Source organism: Xiphophorus couchianus, chromosome 13, assembly GCF_001444195.1.
Source record: "Xiphophorus couchianus chromosome 13, X_couchianus-1.0, whole genome shotgun sequence".
NCBI lineage: Eukaryota > Metazoa > Chordata > Actinopteri > Cyprinodontiformes > Poeciliidae > Xiphophorus > Xiphophorus couchianus.
This window is the reverse complement of record NC_040240.1, coordinates 14,193,522-14,212,359: the sequence shown is the minus strand read 5'-3', so window position 1 is coordinate 14,212,359 and position 18,838 is coordinate 14,193,522. Positions and strand designations below refer to the sequence as shown.

Genomic DNA, 18,838 nt, shown 5'->3' with positions numbered 1-18,838 from the left:
ATGTTGATCATTGTATTGTATTTTCCCAATAGGAGGAGCAGTGGAATGCATTTTATGCACCATTTGAAGGTTTTCTATTGGTCATTTTAATAACGTTTGTTAGCAGCATTTAATGAGAAAGGGCTTCTTCTGCCTGAGTGCAGCTGTGATTATATAATTGCTTAAAATTTGTAAATTTATGGACATCTATCACAAAAGGAATACATTGGAAAGGACCAAACCAGGTCAAAATGAATTGCAGTGCCAATAAGGTTTTTACAAGCTAAGCTAGGTAAACAATATAGCTCATGCACATACATTGGACTGGATTAAAGCCCCATACCCTTCCACTACCCTCTTGCGAAACAATGTAAAGCATAAACACTACTGTGATCTTATGGTTTGCATTTTAAGTCCCTGTAGAGAAATGCCTCTGTGTGAACAGTCATAAATTCAAGATAATTTGGAGCAGAGGGAAAGAAAAACAAACACAAAACGTTCACTGCTCCTAATGCTAATGTTATATAATATTTATTGTCAAGTGTTTGGTGTGGTTGGAAATTAATATTTAAACTTAAATATGTTTTCTAATCTCCTATTTATAAATTACCCACGCTGGGATCAGCTGCCACCTTTTGTTTTGTGTGATTCTGTTTTACAGTTCTTGGGTACTGAGATGAATAATTAAATAGAAGGCAGACAAAGTAATGTACCTCGGTCATCGTTTGCCTGATTTTCCCTCTCCTCCTAACCTCATATAGCTTTCTCCTTCTGTATCTCACTGTCTAAGCTTCATTGATCTATACCTACTCCAACCCCCTTTTCAGCCCATGCCGCTTTATTTTCTTCCTCCTTTTCCCTTGTATTTTTGCTGTATAGGATGGATGGATGGCAAGGTGGTGGACACAGGAATGGAGAGAGGAAGAGATACTCTTTTAGTAGTGTATTTAATCAGTGATGTTCTCTTGCTCCTTCTGGCAATTCTCCACTGGCTCTTCCTGTCCTCAAGATATACACACAGAAAACTGACTCTCTCACTCTTAGTATTTTGCTTTAATCCATTCTACCGTCAATAATTGTAGCCCTGAATGAAATGCAGGAGGTAGCAAACACATTTAAAAACAGCAAAAAGTACATTAGTCAGTAGTGCAGACTCATGTTTAACCTTTAAACCATCGTTAGGTCCTAGAAAGAGTTTCCCATTGAACTTTTCAAAGAAACAGACACAAAACCAGTACTTAAAGATATTGTCATAAAAAAAGTTGTTCATTCATTGTTTATTTTCAGAGATACATTTTTGGTTTTGTGATTCATTTTCAAAGTGAGTACATACTCTGCAAAAACTGACAAATCTGTTCGCTCTCTCAGAGGTCTGAGAAAAGATTTTTCTTTTCAAAACGGTTGTAGTTGTTCAATTCATCAGTTCTTCAAACAGTGGATTTTTATTTCGTTATTTTATTACTGCCACTAAGTTCCAGGAGTTTTTCACTTGATTTTCTTTCCTGAAGTTTGATATTTCAGAACAAGAATCAACTTTGTTCTTCAGAAACATACTTCTTGGTTGAATGAAAACAATAAAAATTTTGCCACCAACATAAAGGTCACTCTGTAATATTGTGTTAAGCTTCCTTTACTTTTAATTACATCTTGTTTTGGTAAGCTTCTGTAATGTCACAAGTTGGGTTTTTTTCTAGCTGGTATTTCATGAATTTTTTCCCAAGATATTGTGTTGATTATGAGAGAGTCCGGTCGCTGTGCACTCCCTCTGTATCACAACCCAAAGATTCTCAATTGGGTTTAGGTTGAGACTGTGTGTAAAAATTATGTCTTTTTTACAATTTCAGCCCGTTAATTCCTGGCATTGTCTTCTTCGAGTGAACACCATCATGGAGGAGAAAAATCCACTGATGGAATATCTTGATCATTCAGTACATTTTGGTAGTTGGCTGACATCAGTGTTTGCCCACATTTGTTGATGATCGAACCCAGATCATAGCACTGCTCCCTACGGCTTGCGTAGTAGCCAGTGTGCATCCCTTCATATGCCTCTCTTCTTACCCTGATGATGTGCCTATCACTCTGGAACAGGGTACTTCTAGACTCATCAGATCAAAAGACCGTCTTCTGTTCCTCCAGAGTCCAATCTCTATGCTTTCTTGCGAATTAGAGTAGTTTTTTCTGGTTAGTCTCACTAATTAGTGGTTTTCTAATGGCTACACAGCTGTTCAGTCCCAAAGTTACATTAAAGTTGTGTGTGTGGAAATGCTCCGAGTTTCACTATTAAACTCTGAGTTCTACTGTTGGTTTTTTAATATTTGATTTCAGCAGACGTTTAAGTATTTGTTGATGACAATCATTCAGGATTGTTTTTTCTTCCTTGATGGTCCTCCAGTTTCCCTCCTGTTTTTAGTAATACGTCTGACAATTCTTAACCCAATTTTAGTAGCTTTTGCAATCTCCTTAGCTGGTTTCTATTTTTGACGCTTGGAAATGCAAATGCATTTCTTAGTGACCATGGGGAGTGACTTTTGACAGGGCTTTTAATAATGAGAAGCTACTCATTGTTTCAGGTGGGGTTAAATAACGTGTCCCCAGATGAACAATAGTCACCTTTGCAGTAATTATCCAATAGGAGGCTTGAACCTATTTTCTTAAATCCATGTGACTTTTTTCCCTTTTGACTGGGCAGTGTTTTTTTTGCTCTTACGTGAAATTAGCTATATATGAATTTATAGCTAATTTCATAGGGTAGCATGTTTAAAATAAATATTCTCCTTGTTCCCAAATATCACAGTTACAGTAATGCTGAGTAATGCTTCTCATAATACTGTTTCAGACAAGTTATATATATATATGCATCTATATAGATTTTCACAAAAAATGCAACTTTTCTACAAAGTTCTCCAGTCAGATACTTGAAAATAAACATTGCAACCTCACACCCTGCGCATTACATTAGAATCAATTGATTGAACACCAACAACACCTAAAAAATACAGCAGTTCTGAAAATAATCTATACCTCTGGGTTTCAATGACATGATTTTATAGCAGATATCTTTGTAGAGCACTTAACAGTTGGAGACAGAAGCCATCAGCATAGATGGATGGTTTAATAATGCATTACAAATGGTTCACATGGGAGCGATTCATGAGACACCAGGTAGCGTCTCTGCTCATGTTTTCACTAAAGTAATAGCTTTGCTTCATTGTAGACTTTAATTATCCATACAAGTAGTTGGAAAGGTGCCATGGTCTTATTTTCTACTTTATGAACATTCATACATGAGACTAATGCCGTTGCGGTGGGTGCATTTCAAAAGAAGCCCCCCCCAGGTCTGGAGGTACTGAATGTCTACCTTTTCAGACTAAACTTTCCTTCAGCTACTCCAAGGAACAATTTTCTGATTATACCTTCATATTGTAGCTTAGGGTTGTTAAATGCTTTCTGAGCACATTGTTAAATTTTTAAATGTCACATTCACGAGCTTTGTGTAGATTTATGGTTTTACTCCCGTTTTAATATTGGAGCAAATTGAATATTCATACATTGTGCTCTGAGTAATAATGTCCTGGCGGAAAATGAAAGAAGTGCTGTAAACATGAATAATACAGTGTAACAGGGAGAAGTGCCTACATGAAAAGATACATAGAAAGCAAAGTCAGAAAGAGGATTGTGGTGAAGAAAGAAAGGAAGAAAACTTACTTTTACCTTCCCTGATGCTTCAGGTGGTTTGAAAAATACTGAATGAAGCATAAACTAAGCCACCTCAGTTTTTGCATTGACAATTGATGGCAAAACAAATATTGCTGGGATGGATGTGTGAATTCAATTTTATGTTTAATGTGTCTTCAACTTATTGGTTAGTTTATTGCTCTGCCTCTGTAGTTCTAAATTGGTATTTAGTTCTTATTGTTTGCCATTTGTTGTTTCTTTTGTTTTGGTGCCAACTATTCTTCTTGCTATTCTTTTTAAGTTACTCTGTAACTTAAAGTATCCTAGGGTCTTTTAATGATATTAAACAACTGATTAGATTAAAAATTATTGCCTACCTGTGTAGGAATGTGTGTGTGTTTCATTTTATAAGTAAATTTTTTTGGTCTTCCTCAGGTTGTCGGGAAGTAACGTCCCCTCTCCAATCGTTAGCAGCAAGAACTGGCTCCGACTGCATTTTGTGACCGATAGCAACCACCGTTACCGAGGTTTCAGTGCACATTATCAAGGTAAGATCAGACGAAATCATTTCAATGCACCCGCACACAGTATGCTCATGGTGGTTAACTGCGGCTAACAGCGCTCTGCTTATGAATAGCTTTTATTTTTGGTTTTTAATTTACTTTTAGAAGGTTTTTGTTTTGTTTCCTTTTCCCGTTTTGTTTGGTTTCTGTTTGAAATTCAGTTCTCCAAATAACTCCACTTAATCACACTTCTTGAACCCAGTCATTTTGTCTCAACAACACTTTTCTCCCTGTTTTCATCTCTCTGCTTCCCTCTCTGTCCTTGTTTTAAATAGTTAGCTTTTTGTTTTCTCCTGGGTAAATGCTCATAAGCACACAGTTTTACTTTTCTTTGATGCAGCCCCTAAACGTTGAAAGCAGTTGGAAATTTATTTGGCAACAGCCATGTCTCCCAACAGCGATAATGAGAGGTGAATTTGTGCTCTGCGGAACGGCTGGAACAGATAGTGTTTTTATTTACACTTCACTTGTTGTTTTCATTCCCCTTCTTAATTTTCCAGCTTTTCATTTCAGTCTCCAATCACCTCTTAAATCCGTGCAGCGTTATAGGTCACTCAGAAATTGCTATTGTCTTAGCCTGAGGCATGCAGTGCACCTGCAGCACACATGGTGTGATTAAAATGCAGAATTATATATTATGAGAAAGTGATGGAAAGTAGGGTAAAGAAGGTGAAATGTGGTCTGGTAATGAAAGCTTAGTCCCTGGCATGAGGTTTTCTTAAGTTATTTATAAACTGCAACCCTGTATTTTTTTCTAATAGGCTTTCAAAACTCGACCTGCAGGTCAGCAGACACAACGTAAAGATATATTCATTGACCTGAATCTCACTGCGTTCCACTGAGACACACCTCATACCTTCACTCACTCCACTTACATTTATTTTAACTCTCCATGCCAGCTTTTCCATGGTCTATTGTCCTGCAATTTTTTTTAAATGTCAGGACAACATTTAAATAAACTGATTTCATTTACAATTAATGATGCAATGTGAGCGCCTGTCTTCCTAGCACCCCTTTACTTACCCACCAGTGTATTTTTAGATAGCTCTCTCTCTCTGAAACAGTAATTATAGTCTTTTGCTCATTTCTAAAGGCTTCTGCCAGCATCTTAATGTCTTTGGGCTTATATTAGTCTTCTCACAAGCATAAGTCACGTTCTCCCTCCTAATCTTCTCTGACATGAAAATTTGGTACGTGAGTAACCAGCTTTTGAAGTAGAAATGAGCAAGTGAGGAGACTGACAGGAGCCAACTCAATCCTGAATGCTGCGCAAAACACTTGTAATGCAGAAGCAATCACACCCTTTGAACTTTTTCATCATTTTTAACGTGGCAAACAAAAATGAGTGTTCTTTTTGTATTTTTGTGGGAATGAGCATTCCAAAGTAGCAAATAAATGTAAAATTATTTAACATTTCAATGTTTTTTGTTTGAAGAGGGAGGCATGGCAGCACTATTGTAAAGGAGGGTTGGGTTGTGAAACAATATCCAAAACCTTTAACATTTTGCAGGGCGCTTTTCATGAAAACTTGTACGGTGTGCTGTTTTAAGCAGTTCCTCACATTTAGTAGGAGCATTTGCATAGAACATTTAGATGAAAAAGTCATCTTGAGGAAACGTTATATTCTTATTTGCATTCATCACTTGTTTCTAACAGATCTCTGGTCAATTAAACCAATTACAGTAACTGAAACTTCAATTAATTCAGTGGTTATTTTATATTAACTCTGCATAATTTTCCAGCCTGTGGTTATGATGGGCTTATTAAGTTGCAAATGACCCCAGATGATACCTCACTACATGTTGCCCTGGTTTCAAATTGACCACTGGGAGGACTTCTGTGAAGAAAAAAAAAATCTGTGCCAATCAAGATTTTAACTGAGTCTTGCAGAGGCAGCAAAGGGAGAGAGAATCCACAAGAAACTATAATTACTATAATAATAATAAATTATAATAAGAAGAAAATGCTGTGTTCAGTCAAAATGTGAAATAAAATCTAATTCTAATATTGGTTCCATGACTGACCTCTAATTTGTTATAGTGGTATAGTTCATCCCAATTCTAGTTTTCATGTTAAGTGGTGTGCACTTTACAGCAGTGCTTAATTTCTAATGTCTGACCTCAAACAAGGTGATTTTTTTTCCCTTTTATTCAGAGTAGAGTGTGATTTTACCAATTTAAAGTCTAATTTCAGTAAAATCAGAACAGCTTGCTGAATGTTTGGTAGTGCCTATGAAAGGACAGCTTTGTATCTTTTAAGGCTGACTTGATGTAATATTTGTTTGTAATATTTGTTTTTACACTGTACTAGTCTGGTTGAAAGCATGCTTTTTTATTGAAATTTAGATGGCTGTATTTTTTGTGTTCTTCAAATACATAGTTAAACTTTAAATACCTACTTTAAGCCTACCTTTATGTCTAAATATTTTATGAGATTTTTGATAATTAGTCATGCACAAATACTGAATCAGAAGAGTCAACTCCCATTGAGTAAAAGCTGGCTTTCTATTTTTTTCCCATTTTGTTCAGTTCTCATTCTCAGTGGCTCTGCCCTGCTCATGGGAGAACTTTGTTTTGATTGGTAGCATGTTGCCTTTGTGGCCAATCACAAGTGAGGATATGGGATCATACCATTTTGTGAAAACAGAGAGGGGGACAGATACAAAAGTTAGTTGGTGAATCTGTCCATCCTCTCAGTCAGTAGATAGCGGTGAGTTTTTGTATTCAGCAAAAATTAAAACTTTGATTTAAATGTTAAACAAAAATAAAAAAAGCCTGCTTTCGTAATAGCAGGAAAAATGTAAAATTAGGCAATTTTAAGGCAACAAGATTTGGTAACATACAAAACATTCATGTTAAGTTAAAATATGAGGGTACAGATGATAATAAATTAAGAGCTGCTGGGAGTCAAAAGAGCCAGCTCTTTTCTGGGAGCCATGCCACAAGAGCTCACTCTCTGAAAAGAGCCAAATTTCCCATCACTATCCTGGTGCCATTTAAAAAGTATTGATTTTACACATAAATCTAAAAACAGAGCTTTGCAACATGTTTTAGAATAAACCTAATTTATTGGGTCAGTTTAATCCCATTTCACTGGTCTTATTGTAATGATGTGTACACCATGATAATATTGCAACATAATTTGATTGATGATTACACTTTTACGACTAAACAACTCCAATCAGTAAATGCACGACGAAATCTTAAGCGTCTCATTCAATAAGTTTAGCAATACATCCTTTAGTGCCTGACAAATTTGGAGTGCAGTCCCTTTTGCTAATTTTAAAAGATTCAATCAGATCGTGATAAATTAGTGTGACTACCGTTTTAAGGACAGGTGAACACATCTGACATCTTATCTGCACTTTAGATCATTAGTAACCAGTTTTTACAAGAAGTTCTGGTAAGATAAAAAAACATCAGACATTTTTCAATAGAAAAAATGACACAAGTAGATGTCATAAGTAATCTCAAAGACCGATCTTTATATGAAAATAGCAAATTTTAATAAAAATTTCAAATATATTGGGTTCTGAAGAGACTAGTGTTTTTGAAAAAATGAGTTCTGTCTGGATTTGTCCAGGTTATGATGGGGAAGAAAGTTGAGCCTTCAACTGAAGGTAAAAGAGAGCACATTATGAATGGCCTGTACTTGGATAGTGCTTTATTTAATCCAGAGGACCCTAAAGCACTTTACTTTCAGTCATTCACTCATTCATGAATACATTCACATGCTGATGGTGGCAAACTGGATTTGCCACATGTAGTAGCTATTAAGTGCCACTAGTAGCTACTTCATGCCACTGATGCATGGCAGCACCTCTTGCACCTTTTGCCTCTGCAAGACACTTTACCAGCAGGCACAACAGGCAAAGTGTCTTGCCCAAGGACACAGTAACTGACACAGACAGAGCAGGAATTCGAACCGACAAGCCATTGGTTACAGGATGGACTCCTATGACTGTCGCCACCTGGTTGAATTTAAAAGTCCTAATAAACCTAAAATCTGACATGTTCATGATTTCAATTTAGTCATAAGGGTGAATGAAAGTGATATCGTCAAAATAACAATAATTAGCTTTCAGTTTATTCTGAAGTTGCTGTAGAGCACTTTCATATCTTCCATCTTGTTGGTGTATGTGATGACACTTTTTAAAGGAGTTTAATCATGAAAAGATAAAACACATTTGTGAAACCTTGTTATAAACATTCTGTCTTGTAAGTGAAGACTGCTCAAGACTGAGCAGTCTTGAATCTGTCCATCCTCTCTATTACATTGGGTCATTGCTGCAACATTTGCATAGCATTCTCATATATTATATAGAAGTTCCACATATGAGAATATACTACATTTCTGTATTGCAGATTTTTTGCCATGTCCAAAAAGTCCTTGATGTCCTGGCTTAGCCTTTGATACTGCTGAGTTTGCCGAAGTACAAGATGCATAGAGAGGTGATGTTGGTATTCTATTTACTTAAAGCTGTATATCTTCATTACATTGCAGACATAGATTCGACCATCAAGTGTAAACAATTTGTGCTTATATTCAGTTATCTAAACTTCAAAGTCTGACCTTCTGTTTATCAATTGTCATTACAATTATTAGTTTATTCACTTACATATGTGAATGTTATATTTTTCTTCTGTGACATCTTTAAACTAAACAAGCAAACAAATCAATATTACTTTCTGCTATCCACACAGAAGTTATAGATAAGGTGACAAAGAGAAAAAAATATTTCCTCAGCTTGTTCCAAATCCTCAGAGGTCGCTATGTAGGCAGGAGGAATCACGTTCCAAATGGTATTTAAGCAAAAAATAAGATGTGGATGTTTGTCACAAGGCAAGTCACAATGCACACACACTTTTATGGTGACAGAAGCTCAAGAGGTAGGAATTTGACTTGTAAAGCCTGGTTCACACAGCAAGATTTGGAAATTATCAATTGATTTTCAGAACCTGAGAGATCCCACACACTACAATAAAAGAAAAATCTGATTTAACTGGTTTGGTCCGACATGTGTGTGGTGCACAGCCAAACAGCAAAGACAACACAACACACACAAACAGTTTTCACTCACAAACATTCAGAAGGAAAATCTAGCGACACCTCTTGAAATCAGACGTTAGTTCAGCGTAAATAAACAAGGTTGCCAAGGAAGCAGCAATGGCCTATTTTTGAAATAAAAAAAAAAAGCAATATGAAATGATTAAATATGATATGATCCATTGGTTAAAGGAGTAGAGCAGGAATATCTCTTAAGATTATCTTTAGAGCCATCACAATAACCAGAGTGTGAAAACTGTCAGAATGGGAAGATCTGGGTAAAAATCTGCATAAAAGTCTTGCTGTGTCAACCGGGCATAAGTGGTGGGTAGCCGGTTTGAATCCAAAGCTCCATTGATCTCAGTCATGTCCTTGAGCAGACACTTCACCTGCCTTGTTTGCTGGTGGTGGCAGTCAGAGGCAGCAGTGGCCGGTTGTATGGCAGCCTCGCTTCTGTCAGTCTGCCCCAGGTGGCTACAATGTAGCTTAGCTTAGGCTAGAAGAAGTGCTAAGCACAAGCCATTTACCATTTACAGTTTTACTCATAAGAAAAATTTGAACAGGAAACCGGAGTGCCCAAACTACATACATAAATACTTGCTCAGAGGAGAGCATGTAAACTTCAGAAAAAAACATTGCTCTTTCCTCTCTATCATGCTAACACAGCTTGTTTCTCATTCAATTCATGCAGGCCGTATAAAAGGGAAAAAAACAAAAAAAACAAAACTCTTAACAATAATGAAGGTATTACTAATAAAGATACATAACCTCTTAAAAAAAGAGGGTACATTTTCATTCTTATTCCTCCATTTTATCATCTATTCCTATGAATTTTCTTCAGTAACTCTGGGCCCTCTTTTCATGCCGTCCTTCAGACATATCATCTGATTGATTGACTGACAACCTGGCCACTCCCTTTGAGATTTGCCCCTAATTTGTTTTAATGATCTTAAGTACTTTAAAAGGTTAATCAGCATGTTAATGAGTGGTGTCAGTGGGAAAAAGTTAGTTGATCAATTAGAGGAGCTTTAACAGGCTTATGATTGATTAGCTGCTTCCTGTCAGCTGTCAGTCATCTTCATTACTTTGTTAGTTAATACGCGTTAGAGGAAATGCACAGTGGGTGGTTCAAAAGGTTACTGGATCAGAAGTTGCTCTGTAATTCTCTAACCCATTCAGATTTATACAGCAGTACCTTAAAAAAAACTTTCTCACATTACAACTACAAACTTTGATGTATTTTACTAGTTTTTTTTTTTTTTAAAGCAGCAGAAAACTGTGTACAGCTGAAGTGGAAAAAATCTAGACATGGCTTTCAAAATTATCTGATTTGTAAAGAGTTCGCCTGGGTGTAATTCTCTATCAAGACTATCATGACTGCATAGTTTTGTTAGAGAATATTAGGTAACAAACAGGATTATCCAGACTAAGGGACACGTGAGACAGATCAGGACAAACTTTGATCAGAGGTTTTAGGTTATGGAAAAACAATCCCAGGCTTTCAACATCTCTCAGTTCATTCTATCAACTGAAAATGGAACAATTTCAGCACAAATGCAAACCTAAAAAGGTGACTGTCTGACAGGCTGGACCAGGACAGCATTAATTTAAAAAAACAAACAATCTAACATTGCACATCACTCTGAGCAAGCAATCTGCACCATGAAAGATGGTGCTGGCAACATTACTCTGCGAACTTGACACCAGGATAGAAGTTCACTTCCAGCACGGAACTAAACTTAAACATACATCCAGAGCTACAGCTGAATGGTTTGGGATTGTGAAGGTATCCCAAACCTTCACAATCCCAAACCTATCACAAAAAATATGAACAAAACACTTTACACTGTGTGGTTGTAACTCAATAGAATGTGTAAAAGTAAAAGAACAAAGTTATGTAAATGAAGTATTTTGACTCTTTTATATTCTCTTGCAGCAGAAAGCCGCCGGTTAGAAGCTTAATCATGAACTGCTGCTTTGATTAAAATTTTTATCCGTAAACAGAGTAGTCCTTGTTGACTAACTTCACTTGATTAAAAAATATTATAGTAATTTCTTAGTGCTACTTGGGGTTAGTTCCACCCAGTAAGCCATATGGTCTGGTCCACCACATTCTTCCACTTTCCTATCTGAGATGCTGCGGTCCCTCAGCAGGGTACAAAGGGTTAGTAAATATTCATGGAGAAGAATACATTAAAACAACTCCAAATTTGTCTCTAAATGAACAAATCTGCCTTGGCAGGGTTGGTTAAGTGTATAAGACATTGCTATGAGACCTCGGAGGGTCACATTTGGCTCCAGGTCCTGCCAGACTGTTTTCCTTCTATGTTGTTGTGCAGGCGTGTGCTTGCCTGTGTTTGAGGTTGGGCAATTTGGCTCATAATAAAATAAATAAATAACTAGAAATCCCCCTGCTTCTGTTGCAGCCCGAATTATAAAGTTCTGAATTAATAATAATCTCACAATGATTTATGTCCAAGTTTGTGGAGAAAAGGGCAGTGGGGTTAGCGAGGCAAAAACAAAGCACTGCAACAAGAAAACAGCAGATTAAAGGAAAACTAAGGAGGAGGTAAAACAGTAGGGAGAAATGATTAATAGGCCTTGAGAAGAGAGACAGACAGCCAGAGAGCAATGGGGGGTTTAAAAGGACAAGTCATTTGGCAAGATGGTTTGGCTAAATATTAATGTTAAAGAATTTATAATGTCCTGCTGATATAAAAGGTTTCTGTTGGCCAGTTTAGAAGGGAAAAGAGCTGCATTTCTGTGTGCACGCATTTTCTCATTTGAGCGGAGGCTGCGTTGCATTCACGGTTCTTGGACACAGGACAGGAGCCTCGCTCCCGAACTAGTCCGTTTGGTAAATAAAAGCCTGCAGCTCTTGTGCACAGCTAAAGCAAATCTACCAATTATTTTTAATTGTCATTTAAATGCTTAATTGATGCTTCAAAATATTTCCTGCTGCCAGGATTTTAAGACATGCCATAGGCATTTTGTTGATAGACCTAAATTGAGGGAATTAACCATTTTAATTCAAATATCTCCCCCAACCCACAGAGATGGTGTGTTTTTCTCAAAGGGCAAAATCACTTTTATTTCAACCATTCACTTTTTATTCACAATACATCTGGCAGCCATTCTTATGATTTTAGAAAAAGCAAATCAAAATTAAATCAAATATAATTTCAGCTGATGTAAACCTATGTTTAATCCTGCTTTTCTTTCTCATTAATTGTATATTTTATTTTGTATTTTTTTTGTCAGTAAAATATTTGAGCTAAGATGACATTAATTTTGTTACTGCACATCACTTTCATGTCAAGAGCTAAAGACAATCATAGCCAGTAAGTTTCTGTCACTGTGTTTAATGAAAGCTTTGTTATATTTAGTTATGTAAACATTAATTTGTAGCGCAGGGAAAATATGCGTAGAAAGATTCAGCTCAGTTGACATTAGAACATCCATAGATTAGAATGAAGCATCTAAAAGTCTCCCACTGTAATACTTTTACTAGCCAAAGAGTAGCAAAGAGAAATTACCTTTTGGATCACAGAAAAACAGAACTATGTGGATCACTACTTTCGAGTTTTTCTAAGCTGTAAGCAACTTAAAAAGAAACAGATAAGTATAAAGTGTGATTCTGTTACACTCGTTTTAGAAAAAGGATTGCTAATATTTATGGTGCTAGAGATTTTGCTATAAACAAATATTTTCTTTTTATTTTTCCACTTCGGAATACTTCTACACAGTAATTATTCTGTGTAATGCGCTTGGTATAAAATTAAGTTTTTATAAGATTTCTGTACATACATTTACCACCAGTGGGAATAACTGGAAAAGGGCGCCATATGATTCTTGCTTTTTTCAGGGTATTTATTTTTACCGTCCCATCAAATTGTTTTAAAATGTATTATAAATCTAATCAAGAAAAGTTAAATGGAAAAATTTGTCACCATAAAGGAGCCGGTTGAGAAAGTCTGGGCATCTGGTGAAGATGCCCTTTGATTGACTTACTAGGGAGGTCTTTTGGAAATGTCTCACTGGGAGGAAGCCTCAGGGCAAACCCAGTAGTTGCAGAAGAGATCACGTTTCACAGCTGGCTTGGGAATGCCTTGGAGTCCCCCAGAGGGGCTGGAAGAAGTTGCTGGGGAGAGGACAGTCTTGGGATTTTCAAGTGGTAGACGATGTGTGGATAAATGAATGAAAGGATGGATGGATCGTAAATCTGCCACATGGAGTGTGTTTTTGTAAGAAAAAACACTGAATCCCTGCAGTTTTTTCTTAACATGAACTAATCTAACCTAAAATAGAATTCATCATAAACCATCAAATAATAACTGAGTTGGGATCTCCATATGTTGAGATCAAAGCACTGGGATAATTGCCTTCCTGAGTGAACGTTCAAACGGTAATTACAGCTTGACACCTAGAGGCATTCTTGCTGACACAGCTAATCAGATTGAACTGTTAAGAATTGAAGTGTAATTGTTTTTTTCTACTTCTGCAAATTATGTATTTGGATTATACGTGTGTTGAGTATGTTTATAGCAATGAAAGAAGTATCTCAGGTTTTCAGCTATGTTGAGTGGTGTAATAACTGTAGGATACAAGAAATGCTTTACCTTTTTTAAATCTTCTTTCAGTGTAACATATAGTAAATGTGGCAGTATAAGTTCCAGTTGTATCCTATTGTTACAGTATTAGCTCACAGAAGACTGCAAGATTTACATGGTCTGTTAAACTACTCAGCAGAGAAAAAATCTTAACAAATTTAGTGTCTAAATAGCTCTCAATGTACATTTTTATATGTATTTTGGATTGATTGGAAAGAAATATTTTTATTTTTAAAACCGAAATAAAAACATTCCTATTTTTCCATCTCCTATTTGCTCAGCAAAGCAATTTCTGGCAATCATATAGACCCTCAATTATATAGCCTCTTCTTAGAAAGGACTGGCCTCTGCTCCCTTTTATACCCATCGGTCTTCACAAGGTCAGTGAACACACCAGAAATGGTCCTAAATAAGACAGCTAGACGAGTACACACACATACACTTAACTGAAACTTTGTATCTCTTAACTACTTAAAAATGTCTACACTTGTCCCTGCAAAAAGGCATTGTACATCTTTTCTTCACTCCTGATAAAAAACACTGTTAAATGATGTTAGAATGAGATGAGCTCGACATAAGTGTTTTATCCAAAAATACTGTTCAGTCCACAGTTCTCCAACAAGGTCCATTTCCAAGCACAACACTGACAACAATGGAACCCAACAAACAACTTGTAGTTGAGAATAAAGTCTGTGCCACTCTCACAGGTTTGTTTCTCAGGTAAAGCTAAGTTTGTTATTTAGAGGCGCACTACTTAGATGGGTATTACAAAGAATAAATGGAAAAGGCCTTTTGTGTTTTAAGGAAAATATGCAGCCGATATTAAAAACAAAGGTAAAGTGGATTTTGCCGCCTACGTCAACCATCAAATGCTGTATGTTCGTTGCGTTACCAGGCGCTGTTTATCACAGATCCAATATTCATTTGACAGTACAGTCAACAAACTATTCACACAGTTGAATGGCTGTTAAAAAGGGCTTTAAGTGTACACTTTTTAGTTGGAACACTGTGAAAATTGACAGTTTACTTGAAAACACTCTTGAAAAAAACAAAAATATGTGTAGCCTCATTGAAATCCAAGTTTTATAAACTTGTTAAATAGGCTAAAAGATTAGAAAGTTGATAATTGTAAGCAAAGTAAACAAAGCAAAGCAAAAACACACACGTTTAACGTCTTTAGTAATGACTATTTATACTTAATCCAGGGACAAAATATACTAAAATGTAAAAGAATATGCTCCAGATGACCTATAGAAAAATGGTTCGTAGACAGTGGGAGACATGCATCACGTTACGTGGCCACAATATTACAAACGGTTGTTGCTATAGTAAAGATTAGGATTTCAGAATTAAGAATACTGCACCAATTTCCAAGATTGGTATTATATTACCATTATATTATTAGCGCATTGCAAAAAGTAGATTCCTCATGTTATACAGATGACTCATTGTGTTAAGTCACATGTAACATGCAGAGGTCGAGGTATAGTGTTGAAGAAAGGAGTCACCTTATTAGGAGTACCTCTGCGTAAACTATGATGCTGTAGAAGTCAAAACCAAATTAGATGATAAACTTTAGGCAATACTATTCCTTTCAGTTACAGAAATACAGTAATAAATAAAATCTCAAAATATGAAACAGGACTGGACCATCTCCAACAAAGAAAAGGGACAAAGTAGCTTCTTTCTTTGACCTTTTGGTGGTTTTCTTGTTAAAATTCAATATAGCAGTTCAAAATCAATAAGAGGTTTCAGCATTTAAAAAAGTTTAGAAAGCATTTTTTTTAACTGACATCAGCATTTTGAAAATATTGCGGCATGTTCCTCATTGCTGCATTCCAGTGAGGTCTGTAATCTAATTCTAAAATGTATTTTTTTTAAAGAATAGACTTTAAAATACTGTTGTTAGTTTATAAATCACTGAACGGCTTAGCACCACAATACATTAAAGATCTGCTGTTGTTGTATCAACCTTCCAGACCTCTCAGGTCTTCCGGTTCTGGTCTGCTCTGCATCCCCAGAACCAGAACCAAACGAGGAGAAGCAGCTTTCAGCATCTATGCACCACAAATTTGGAACAAACTTCCAGAAAACTGTAAAACAGCTGAAACACTGACTTCTTTTAAATCTCAACTAAAAACCCACCTGTTTAGAATTGTATTTGAAATGTAATCAATTACAAATTTATTGATGGAACTTGACTTAATGCTTTGTTTTTGATTCTATGTTGCATTGTGTTTCTGTGTTTGTAATGATGTAAAGCACTTTGAAATGCCTTGCTGCTGAAATGTGCTATACAAATAAAATTTGATTGATTGATTGATTGATTTTAAAACGCAAAACAAGAACAATTAAGCACAAACAATAGCAAATTAAGTGATTTTGTAAGGTTCTTTTATCAATTCAATCAGAAACAAAACTCTGTTGAATTGGATTATCAATTTTATCTGCAGTTACAAACACATGTTAAGCTATGACCATTAGGTCATGTGCAGTTTGCCCTTTTGTTTGCTGGTGGTCATTTAGTAATATGCGACTGATTAAACTTGAATTCACTTTGTATTAGCAAGCATTATAACGGATACCTAATAAAGGGGACTGCGAAGGTATTTTTTACAGATCACACAGATAGTATGTCTTAAGTTTGTGGTTTTGTTACCTCATTTTCAAACATGGGATGCAGACATAAACACTGTTGGTTATATTAAATGCATTAGAAACATTTTATTTTTGTTGTTGATGTAAAAACCTTTGTGATCTGTCTGAAGAACACCAGCTTTTTTGCCTCTGGCCTTTACCTGAGGTGCAGTTCTCTTTGGGTCTCTTTGTATAAATTGTGCTGCAGTGAAACAGAAATATAAAACATAAAGCAGCAATGCAAAATTTTCTCATGGAAGCCACTTTTTATTGTAAACCCAGTATTATTACCATCTTTCTGGCTAATTTTATTGTGTCTACATAATGTGAGTGGGATGTACTGTATGTACTGACTCACATATCAAAATTCAAACATCTGTATAGGTTTAACCTTGTTTGTCTTCTCTCTGAGCACTTCTCAGTGCATGCATACATTATAAGTTGATGAATCTGTTTGTTGATGTGTCAGTCTACTGTGTTTGTGCGTGGGTGTGTGTGTGTTTCGCCATTGTCTTTGCATGTGTCAGGTATGAAGAATCTGTTTTCTTCCCTTTGGCAGAACCTACCAATCACATCCCTCCGTCATCTTTCTTCATTACCTATTCATGAGTTTCTGTCTCTGCAGGGCCGTGATTGGCTCTTAATGAACAACTGACTGCAATATTAGTCAGCCAGCGCTATTAGAAGAAATAATTCAGTCGGTAAAAAAGAAACACCAGACAACCAAGGCTATGCAAACATTATTCAATTCAAGCAGTGGAACAGCATAACCCTTGAGGAGGTTGACATATTGGATATTGTCGATTGTGCATTTCATTCCTTTAAGGCCCTTGTTGTGTCTCAAATCCACTCATGATCAAGTGCATACAACTTAAATTGCCCAGTGCAGCAGATAATTACGGCTATGAAAGAAAGAAAACGTTTAGCTCATGCAGGATATAAAATTTGGATTCTGGGTAAATAAATCCCCAAGCCCTTTTCCATGTCAGCCCTAACTTATGAACCATTAGTCAAACTGAGTACAAAGATACTGCAGGCCTCAACAGGATCACATGAGCTCATAAATCCATAAACTGTGCTTTTTCTACCTTAAATTATTGTAGAGGCTTGCATTTGTACCACAACTGGCTTCCATTATTTAAACTTGAGACATGTTCTCACTGAAATTATAATTTATTAGAGTAATATGGAATGAGCAATGTTGACTACATCCATGTTGTCTGATACTGTACAAAGAGTGGTGTTGAAGGGGCATTGATTGGCCCTTACAAGCTGCTAATCAAACATGGATAACTTCTACAGTGCTGCTCTCCCCAAGTGGTTGCATTCTTTAACACCTTATACTTATTATTACCTTCTAGTATAACTGAGTTCTCTAAAATTAAACTCACTAAGCCAAACTAAAAGGACTAACATGTTATGGTCAAGAAAATGGGAACAAGATGGTTGAGAGTGCATCAGTTGTTCTTATGTCAGAGGATACTTCGGGCCTCTCCGAGATACCAAAGTACCCCAACAAATTTGGCAGTATTTGACACCCTAGATTGAAAACTAATTTGACTAATCTATAGCAAGGAAAAAGCAGACAGCATAGCGTCCAGTAAAATAAGCAGAAGTGTGTTTCTTTATTTGTTTTAGTGGCTTTCTGAATACTGCTGAACTCTATGTGAGCACTTATTCTGTAACTAAATATAGTTGTGTTAAATATTCAGAATTTCAGCTCATAAACGTAGCTTACTTAAATGCATCTGCCCTTCCATCTGTTTGCATTAGTGTTTCTGCATGTAGGCTAGAATATTAACCAGGTCACATTTAACTTTGATGCATATTTACATATAGGACAGGCTTTATGATGCATATTAAAAATGTTTGATGCAGAGAATAAATTTATGCCACCAACAACAAATTTAACTTTTTCTGCCCTCTGGCATACATATAGTAGATCTTACTAATGGACAAAAATTTTGTTTTTTTATCTCACTAAATTTTAATTTATGTTACTTGAAGTTCAGTCTTCACCACTAAAAAGTTACACAAAATTATTATTTTTTTAACGACTGGAATATATTTTAAACTAAACAAATCATGAACCTTGCACCAAATGTTAAAAGTTATGTATTTTTGTGCCTACGATTTTTATCATTTTTGCCTAATTGGGAAAAAATTGAAATGCGCATATACATAAACACTTGTATAACAAATAATGTTTATGAATTGGTCAGAAAATATTAATATAAATGTGTGCTACGTGAATTACTCTTTTTAAATGCGGGAAATGAGATGCATTCCTAGAGACAGCAGTCAGTTTATCAGTTATCAAACATCTTT

At 36.0% G+C, this 18,838-nt stretch overlaps 1 protein-coding gene across 7 annotated transcripts in view; it reads left to right on the top strand.

Moving 5' to 3' along the window:
- Positions 1-18,838, top strand: part of LOC114156180 (CUB and sushi domain-containing protein 3-like) — a 404,435-nt gene that overhangs the window by 222,294 nt on the left and 163,303 nt on the right. For all 7 annotated transcript variants that reach the window (XM_028036459.1, XM_028036460.1, XM_028036458.1 and 4 more), the window contains exon 6: positions 4,090-4,202. In XM_028036459.1, the coding sequence (XP_027892260.1) occupies positions 4,090-4,202 (113 nt within the window). The remainder of the gene's footprint in view (positions 1-4,089; positions 4,203-18,838) is intronic.